At 32.1% G+C, this 10,265-nt stretch overlaps 1 protein-coding gene across 1 annotated transcript in view; it reads left to right on the top strand.

Annotated features, from left to right (window-relative positions):
* The window catches only part of LOC106463088 (bestrophin-4-like), an 18,892-nt gene extending 8,633 nt beyond the window's left edge, over positions 1 to 10,259 (top strand). The window contains exons 3-10 of the mRNA XM_013923057.2: positions 720 to 854; positions 1,190 to 1,356; positions 2,011 to 2,165; positions 2,894 to 2,971; positions 7,258 to 7,410; positions 8,042 to 8,122; positions 8,640 to 8,791; positions 9,179 to 10,259. Of these exons, the coding sequence (XP_013778511.1) occupies positions 720 to 854; positions 1,190 to 1,356; positions 2,011 to 2,165; positions 2,894 to 2,971; positions 7,258 to 7,410; positions 8,042 to 8,122; positions 8,640 to 8,791; positions 9,179 to 9,962 (1,705 nt within the window). The 3' untranslated portion in view covers positions 9,963 to 10,259. The remainder of the gene's footprint in view (positions 1 to 719; positions 855 to 1,189; positions 1,357 to 2,010; positions 2,166 to 2,893; positions 2,972 to 7,257; positions 7,411 to 8,041; positions 8,123 to 8,639; positions 8,792 to 9,178) is intronic.
* The last annotated feature ends 6 nt before the right edge of the window (positions 10,260 to 10,265 follow it).

Raw genomic sequence — 10,265 nt, 5'->3', positions numbered from 1 at the left:
ATAAATCAGTTAAATGACGAAAAATTAGGTGTCTATTTACTTGTGACCACTCAGTGTATATCTAATGCTGGTAACACTCAAGTATATTAAGAAACTACTATATGTAAAACCAAGGCAAGTTATTGTTTGGGTTGGTATGAAACTATCTCTTTCATTCAACTTGCATGGAATTAGAGTTCCTATCTGTGCAGAATATTTACAAGGTTGACCTATAGGCAGTAATATGTAAATAATAATAATTATCACTGTAGTGACATATAAATTATGATGTATGATGATCACTAGTGCTTGTAGTATACATAGAAGACAGTGTCTGTAATGATGGATTTATTCATTTTCCTATTTGATGCACCATCTTAGATATTATTGTCATCACAAAGATATGATACAAAAAACATCTTAAGTATCGTGATTTTGAAATCAAAATTACACTTTTTGTTATTATTTACAGAAAGAGGTAATGTTATACAAAAAACTTTTTGTAATGTTTGTTGCATGATTAAGGATTGTTTTAAGTGAAGAAGAACACATCAAAATCATTAAATGTAGTGCAATCGAAGCTTTTTCTTAGTGAAGTTGGACTAGTTGTTTTCTTTGAAGTAAATATTTCTTAGGTATTTTAAGAGCTATATCTGCAATCAGATCTGATTTTTAAGTTGACTTTTTTATGTATAATATTTCTTAATAAAATGCATATACATACAATTGTACTTTTTCAGTGTATTTGAGAAGTTGGCTTTCTATTGTGAAGCCTTCACTAATCTTATTCCACTGTCTTTCGTGCTGGGTTTCTATGTGTCTATTGTTGTTTCTCGTTGGTGGCAGCAATTCATGTCTCTTCCATGGCCAGATAAGTAAGTGTGGTAGATAACTTCTGTAAATGAGTATCATACAGTGTAAAGTAAATATTTTTCTGTATATATATTTGTTGTACATAGTTCTTTACATTAGATGTTTTCATGTTTCCTATGAAAACCGGTTAAAAAGTAGCATGTTTTTAAAGTGAACATCAATTTCTTAAGATCTTTTATATTTGGTGTAGCTCTTGGTAACAGTTTATTTGTATGTTTGTAAGTAGGAGCTAAATAATAACAATTTAGATATAAAAGAAAACTTATTGAGCTTTCAAGTTATACATAGATGATTAGTACATGACAAGCAGAAACTTATAAAATTTTATATATTACAGGCCTTGTATGCTTATATCAGCATATGTTCATGGTAGGGATGAAAGAGGCCGCATGATACGTCGAACACTTGCTCGTTATTTAAGTCTGCTTTCTGTGTTGACATTTCAAGGTGTAAGCACTGCTGTGAAAAAACGTTTCCCTACTTTGGACCACTTAGAGGAAGCAGGTATGGAGAGAATTGATTTATTCAAGGTTATTTAATATTTGACTTGTAAATTTCTGTAACACTACTTATTTGTTCATCTCATTTTTTGCTGAGTAATGTCATTTGGCTATGAGCCAAATAGATTAAAGATGTCACTATTTAGCAATACTATGTGTCAGTTGTTTATGTTCTAGGCTGTTCTCTCCTTTAAGTTATGGTTTGTTGAGTTTAGGATATGTAAAATTTTCCAGTAACAGAAATAGATTCATAATGTATAGTAAGCAGGTTACTAAGAAGGTAAATAAACTATCTTTCTATAAGTGCTTGTGTTCTTGAATTAATGTATACAAATATGAGTAAATAGTTTATTAGCTAATTGTAAAAGAAGCTCTTTCTGTTTTCTTTAGTGTCATAAGTTTGATCTTAATTTACCAGCTAATATTCTAAACAGAATACATCTCTCCTATTGGCAAATATTTTTGTTGTATTGTTCTACAAGTGCTATTTTGTAAAATCATGTTGAAAAAACTAGATCTTGCCCTTAATGACGTAAATTTTATTAAAACATAAGTAAACATCAATGAATGAAGAGTTTGAGTTAGAAGAGTTGTTGTTCAAAAGCAGTATTTGTATTCTATTGTTAAGTGCTAAGTACGTTCAACCACCTTTTGTTAGGCTTGATGACCAAAGAGGAGCGTACGGTGTATGATGAAATTCCAGTTGTCCATGGAAAATGGTGGATCCCAGCCCAGTGGTTCACAGCTCTGGCCATGCGTGCTAGGAAGGAAGGCCGAATAAAAGATGATATCCTTCTGAGTAATCTAATGAATGTAAGTTTTCAGTGTGGTACACTGTTTACAAGTACTATGAAACTTATGAGGTGCTTCTAAGATCCATACATAACACATTTTACATATATAATAAATGTATTTATCATTCTGATTTTATCAAAGTAAGTAGAAAATCCACATTGAAATCACTGATCTAAAAAAAAAAAAAAATGCTCTTAACTCATTACTGACCATCAAGTATATTGTAACTTCAAGTTCTCTATTTCAGAACTGTTTGGTATGGTATAGTACTTGGTATGCTTGGACTGTAACTCTGAGGGCTTGTGGTTTGCTTCACACTTTGGGACTGCAGGTGCACTATAAGAATGAAAGTCAAATTCCACTATGTTGTTAAATAAGAGTAGCCTAAGAATTGGCAGTGGGTGTTATTGAATAGCTGCCTTCACTCTAGTCTGTCATTCAAAATTAGGGATCACTTTGTGCAGATAGCCCTGGAGAATTGACCTTTGCATGGAAAGTTTAAAACAAATGAACTAAAATGATATTTTACTAACCTATAAATCTAGTAACAGTTGTACTGTGGGGTTAAAAAAAAGAAAAAAGAAATTTTTTGAATAGTTTGAGATTTCTACAATGAAATTGCAAATGTAAAAAAATATATAAGCATTTTATGGTACATAAGCAACCTTAAACAGCAGTTTATGGATAATGAAGTTTGTGAAGAAACATTTGTTTATTTTGTAACTTACAATAAAATACATTTTCAGGAAATGCATACATTTCGTGGGAATTGTGGAATGCTATTCAGTTATGATTGGATTAGTATCCCTCTTGTCTATACACAGGTGAGTGGTGGTTTTTAAGTACTTCAAACTTGTTATCATTGTTTTTTTTTGACATACACATACAAGTGATTAGAATTTTATTTGAGCTTTAATTTTTTGTACTTACCTACAGAATAGATCTGTCAAATATGAGATGTCTTTAGAAAACATTTTGAACCTCAGACTGAAGACTAGCTATATTCTAACTTCTGTAGATAAAATATGGTTAATTATCATTAGTAATGAAGTTTGTTTCTTTCTCTGAGTGAATTAAGCTTTAGTGTGGTAAGTCTTGTGAAGGGTGAGTCAAAGTGGGTGTTACTTCTAAGACTGATTTAGTAGATATCTAGTGTTCAGCTGGCACGCCTTTAAGTAATTTTATTTAGTCAAGGACAGAAATAGTCTGTAGGAAATTTACTTAACTGATTAGACCTTCAAAATGAATTCTGACAGAAATGTTAAGTCGCACTACTAGATGGCAGGACAATCTGTTTTCTGTTCATTTTGGCTTTCTTTGTTAGGCACAAAGCTACACTAGTCTGTCTGCTCTCTGCCAACTATGGGTATTGAAACCCAATTTTTAGAGTCTTAAGCTGTCACTGGGAGACATGCATTTTAGTAAGAATTAATGATAGAATGGACTAAATAATTGAAATTATTTATTTAATAAAGAACAGTTAATGCATAAACTCTCCATTCTAGTTAAAGTTTGTATTAAAGTGTGTTTTTCATCTTCAATTGCAAATAGTTTAGTTCTTATTAACAATTATATCTAACTGACTTTGACTATAATTGACCTTTCTAGCAGTAGTTTATAGATTTTGACTACATTTAATCAAAGTGTGTGAGTAAGGCCTTTTAGTGATGATACAGGAAGGTTGATTTCTAATTATGAGATGGCTGGGCTTTTAAATTCTGTTTTTTCTTTGATTTCTTATAAAGACTTAAGCTAATTTTTTTTCATCTTGAACATGTGCTAGATGAAAACAAGATGATCACATTGATCCTGAGCTTGTTAAGAAAAAAATATTAGGAAGTTTAAAGAATGATAAAGCTCCTGGACCAGATATTTTTCCAAGGGTTTTGAAGAAAATGAAGGCTTGGACATTTGAGCCACTTGATACTATTTCTTTTGTAAGTCCTTGAATAGTGGGCAGGTGCCAGAAGATTGGAAGTCGACTAATGTTACTCATCTTTTCAAGAGTTGATAAAAATTGTCCTAGTATTTATAGGCCTATTAGTCTTATGTCAGTGGTGGGAAAAGCTTTGGAAAGTCTGATTAAAGATGCTTTGAAAAGTCATTTAGCAAAGTTTAGAATTTTTTTGGATAGTCAATATTTGTTTCATTAGAGGAAAATCTTGACTTACTAATCTTTTAACATTTTTTGATGAGATTACTGCTTACGTAGATGAGACTAAGGGTGTGGATTTGGTGTATCTCGGTTTTCAGAAAACATTTGATAATGTGTTACTATAAAGGTTTGTGAAAAATATGATCTCTATATATGTTGGTGGTAGACTGGCTCATTGAATAAAAAAAACTGACTGGATGGAAGAGAACAGAGGGTTGTTATCGATAGAGTTCAGTCAAACTGGTTTAGTATTACAAGTGGGTTACCTTGGGGCTCATTGCTAGGACCTTTGCTCTTTGTAATTTATATGAATGACATAAATGATGGAATCTTTATAAATATTATAGTATTGTCTGTTGTATGTACATGTAAGTACTTTGCAGGGTTTGGATGGATCTTCACCAAAATTGGTATGGAGGTTCATTGGGTCCATGGGGGAGATACATACAAATTTTCAGTTTTGCATTTTGTGGCTTTTATGGGTGTTCTTGCATTTTTTACTACTATTTTGCCCCCTGTTGATGGATCTTTACCAAATTTGGTATGGAGGTTTGTCAGGTCCATGGGGAGATACATTTTGCAGTTTTTATGGGCATTTTTTACAATTAGATATAAGGGAAGCAACCTTTCATGTCCTCGGAGAACCTTTCATTGATCATGGATTTGCATAACTTTCATCCAGAGGATGGGTACTCCAGCTAGTGATCAATAAATTTAGACTTTCTGATGCTATTAAGGTTTTGGTTGTTGCTGGCTGTGAAGAGGATGCTACTGCTTTACAAAAGGATTTGGATTATTTGGGAAGTTTGGCAAATATATAAATGTCAAATGGCTATTAATTATAATAAATGCAAGACAATGCGTGTGAGATCCTAGTTTGTATTATGAGTAGATGGGAATAACTGTAAGGTGCTTATAACCCATTTTTTGGACATTCTTCTTACTTTCCATTGCAATTTCTTCAATGTAGAATGAAAGGAAAGTTCATCCAACTCTTAAACTTTTTGGCAGTAAATAAAACCTTAGTGAGTGATCTAACTTGTAATAGACAAAGGAGTGGACATAGTAGTCAAAGAAGTATCACATGGAGTTGAACACTGTTCAGTTGAAGCTCTTGTAGCTTCAGCAGAGTGAAGTTGGTAAACAGTCTCAACATTGTTATAGTCTTTTAAGACCAGCCACTTTATTATGCATTGAGTTTTGTGTTACAAAAATTTAGAAAATTACCACCAAAGAGGTTGTGAATTGCCACAAGTTGTTGTTAGAGTAGTTGCTAGAGTAAGATTTTAATTTTCAACCCAAGATTATGATTTTTAATACCATTTTTGAGGGATATGTAGGGGTGTTTTGACAAAATGTGTTGCAGAAACTGAAAGCAGACATTTAAGTAGCAAATATCCAATTTTCCAAAAAGGGGTGAAAAAAAATTAAAGAAATGGGCTAGAAATACTTTAATAGTGTTATGGAAGTAAAAAAAGATCTTGTGTTCTAGTTAATCAGTTTTTAAGCCATCCAAGCCACGTGCTGTTGCTAGTGGCATGGCAAATATGATTTTAGGTTGTATCTACATAAATATTAAAGACAAGTCTAAAGTGGTTATAATTTCATTGTTAAGGCCACGTTTAGTGTTGTGTTCATTCTTGGTCTCTTTACATTAGGAAGGACATTGTTGGAAAGAGTTCAGTAGAGAAACACTAGGATAATACCTAAGATGGATAGGTTGTCATACAAGGACAGACTGAGACTTCTGAAATTGTTTTCTCTTGAAAAAAAGAAGAGTAAGAGGGAATGTGAGGTGTTTAACATTAAGGGTATAGATAGTGTTGATGCATCATCTTTTTTCATAGTTATTGGTGAGAGTAGTATGGCTAGGGACATAAATATAAATTTGAGCAGGGTTGAGATAAGATAGCTTTGTTTTTCTAACAAAAGTGGTTGACTTCTGAAATGGGTTGCCTTCAGATGTGGTGAATGCAATTAATTTAAGGAAGTATAAGAGAAGGCTTGATAAATATTTGAATGGCTGGCTTTGAATGTTTTATTTAAAGTTTAGTTCAGTGGATGGGATGGCCTAGATGGACCTAAAGGTCCCTTGTTCATAAATTGTGTGTTTATGGGCCAGGCCTAGTGGTTGGCATGTCTGGACTCAAACTGAGATTTCATTGTTTAAAACTCCCTGCTACAAAAATGTGCTCCATGCTTTGAAGCCATGTACATACTATAAGAGTGACAATCAGATCTCAGCATTTGATCATACAGGAGTAGCCCAAGAGTTTATGGTGGATTCTGTTAACTAGCTGCCTTTCCTATAATTTGTCAGTTCAGAATTAGGGATAACCATATTAAGATAACCTTTCTGTAGCTTTGAGTACAATTGTTAAAGAAACAAACAATCGTAGATTCTTTATCATGAATATTATTTTGTTGTCATGGCTATGTTTTGTTAATGTAATCAATATAAAATTTTTATTTTAAATCTTAGTAGAAATGTAGAAACTGTAGTCTTTGTAGAAGGTATGCATTTTCAGTAAAAACTGGAAAATATAATTTTTTTTTGGGGGGGGAATTCTTTTTACTGCCATTTAAAAAAAAACAAAAAACCTCTTAATGCAGTAATCTGAGTTTCTAGTAGACTAAGCTAGAAAAGCTAGCTTAACATTTTATATTTTCATATTTGCTTACAGAAACTCACAAAGATTTCTATTAAACTATATTCATACACTTCACTGTACAACAAATACAAATGTCTCAGTGTGTGTCACAGCCGTACTATTTTCTTAAGTCTAACTAGCTGTTCAGATTGACTCACTACATCATGACTCAGTGTACACGTACAATTTTAACAGTTATGTAAAACAATAATACCAATGAAGTACGGTAATTGTTTGTAAAGATTGTTTATAAGAGCACATGGAAATACACTGATGACTAAACATCAATTATTTTCTTTGATAGGTTGTGACTTTAGCTATTTACACATACTTCATTGCATCTGTTATGGGGAGACAGTATTTGGATCCTGACAAAAGATATCCTGGATATGAAGTAGATCTTTATATTCCCATATTCACAATTCTGCAATTTTTTTTCTACATGGGATGGTTAAAGGTAAGTAAAATGACTTAAATTATTATAAATCAGAAGTGTAACATGTGAAACAAACATCTACTTGATTTGTGATTGTGAGCTGAACTCAACTGTAATTGTGAGAATTAGTAATACTCTCATTTATTGAGTTGCCATTTTTGTGTTGGTTAGATTATTGACAGTTTTTTTTGTTGTTTAAAGACAGTTTTTGTCTATGAATGAACAGCTGTTCCAGGAAAGTTTTTGGTTGTGTGTTGACTATCTGAAAACAATAATTTAAACATGACCAAAAGCTTTCAAGGAATTGTTACTCGGATATCAGTTAGATTACTGTGAAAATAACATATGAAAAAGTATTTATGAATGAATTTTTATTCTAAACTCACTTTTTAATGTTTGTTTCAAAAGATGGCACTGCACTATAAGCACAGAACTATTAACCCATATATTATAATCCCCCTATTTGCACAATTTGAAAAAGTAAGTAACTTTGACTGTCTACATTTATCATAGTATAATTCGTAAATATTATAATGTTTTACCTCTAACAGTTTGAAAACTAGCTAGTTTTATTTTGTACTTGATCAAAACGTAGTTTTAAAAAAATATTAAGCAATTTTGAAACAATGAAAACATTATTTCTAATTAATAGGTAGCAGAACAGTTAATTAATCCTTTTGGGGAAGACGATGATGACTTTGAATTGAATTGGTGTTTGGACAGAAACCTTGTGGTGTGTATGCTTTCTTATAATTATAGTATGTATCTGTCATATGATTTCTTTTGACAATGAAATATATACACATATACAGTATTTGTAATGCACCAGCTTTTCTTCTTATCATTAATAAGAACATCTCATAGGTGTGGTATTAAAGAACTACAAGTGACTGAAATTCATCAGTTAATTAATAGCTTTCATTACTTATACTTGTACCCCTTTTTATATAATTATTGATGTTTTTTTGTATATTGTAAAACTTAATTTTCTGTTTATTTTTTATTTTCCACATTCTCTCATTTCTTAGGACTAAAACAAAGCTTTTTAACTGACTTTAATAACAATATTCAAGTAAAGTTGTGCTTTTGCTTTCAATTAATATCCTTGTTTTTGCTATTGTTGTAGTTATTTCTAATGATTTGGTGACATTATAAAAATTTGTGCTGGTTTTCTAAAAGTTTAACTGTACTATAAAATAAGTACCACATGTTGTGTTTAGTAACCTTTGTGAAATTTTCTTTCCATTTAGATATCATTCTTGATAGTAGATGAGATGTGTCAAAGACATCCTCGCCTCATCAAGGATCAGTACTGGGATGAACTGGAGCCTCAGCTTCCATACACAAAATCATCATTTGCTCTTCGCACTCAACCTCACTTAGGCTCTGCTGTCAACTTAGAGTAAGTTATCAGATGATGTTTAATAATTCTGTTTTGTTTTACTTTGATTATATTAAATGATTAAGAAAAGTTTTCCCAATTATCCTTGAAAATCCACTTTCATATCATTTATCTTGATAAAAATCTCTCACTGAAATAAAGAGATCTTGGTTATGACTAAAATAATTTTTTGTTGGGTTTTAGAACATTAGTATTTAAAAAACTTAATAGTTATGTATTTTGAGCATTACATACGTTTACATTCTTCTTTTGGTATTGTTACCAAGACACAGTTTTAGACATAACTATATGTTTGTGTTTTTAGCATTAAGTTTTTTTATGTATTGTGGAAATTATGACAAGAGAATGTAAATAGCAACTGTTGTATATTCTTCTCTTGAATTGTAGCATTAATCCAGAAGAAGCTGAATTTGTTCCTATGGAAACCATCTTAGAAGAAGATGGTGGACAAGGAAACATCTACAATAGTCCCCCAGTCAGTCCCAGCACAGAGTTGCTTTATCCAGGTTTTCCTCAACCTGAGAAGCCAACCACTCCAAACATTGATGAAACGGGATCTCAGTCAGGCATGAAAGTCTTCCCAGATTTTCCTGGAAGCAGGATTTTAAATATGTTGATTGGTCACAGCAGTTCTGAGAATGTTGCACAAACCCCTAAAAAAGAAGGAAATTTCATGCCCACCTTCACACTGAAAACACCATGTCGAAAATTGCGTTCTAGTTCCATGAATGATAATTTAAAGAATCATCAGAATGAGGTAAATTGTGATCAGCAGTTAGGTGTAGGACAGCAAAAGTCCCATGGGGATTCAAAATGGGATGTTGTAGGGACAACTGAGGAAAGAGCTTCACTCATTATAGATATTCCTGCTGAAACAAATCCTCCAGATGGCCCTACTACTTTCTCTGAATATTTATTCACAAAGGTGGAAGGCATTGAACCAATCAAAACTGAAGAGAACACTGTAGATGAAGAGAAGAAGACGGCTGTACTTGAAGGACAAAATGATCTGTCTAAGGATACAATTGTAGATGTTGGCTCTGATCCTGATACTCCAACAGAAGTACGATCACCATACGAACCATTATCTTCAAGAGAGAGTCTTGCTGCTTATGTCGAGAGTAACCAAAGCACCATCAGTAGTTACACTCAACTGTTAGGGAAACAGTAATTATTTCTTTCTCATATGATTGCCTGAAGTGATGATTTGAGAAACATGTTCATATATTTGTGTTTTCCTATGATGTTCATATACAAGCTATATTATTTAAATCTTGTTGCTAAAATACTAATTATAAATTATTAGCAACTAACTCTGGCTATTTGGTGTCAGTTAGATAGTATTCCTTGTCTGAAAGTAATAACAGAGCAAGCTGTTTTAGTTGAGATTGATATAGAGCATTATCATTTTGGTAACTGTAGAAGCTAGTTACTTTCTTGGTAACGTATGAAATTAATATCTTTGTAACTATAT

This window comes from Limulus polyphemus, unplaced genomic scaffold, assembly GCF_000517525.1.
Source record: "Limulus polyphemus unplaced genomic scaffold, Limulus_polyphemus-2.1.2 Scaffold1322, whole genome shotgun sequence".
In the NCBI taxonomy this organism is placed as follows: domain Eukaryota; kingdom Metazoa; phylum Arthropoda; class Merostomata; order Xiphosura; family Limulidae; genus Limulus; species Limulus polyphemus.
Note: the sequence above shows the minus strand (reverse complement) of the source record. Positions and strands in the feature narration are given on the sequence as shown.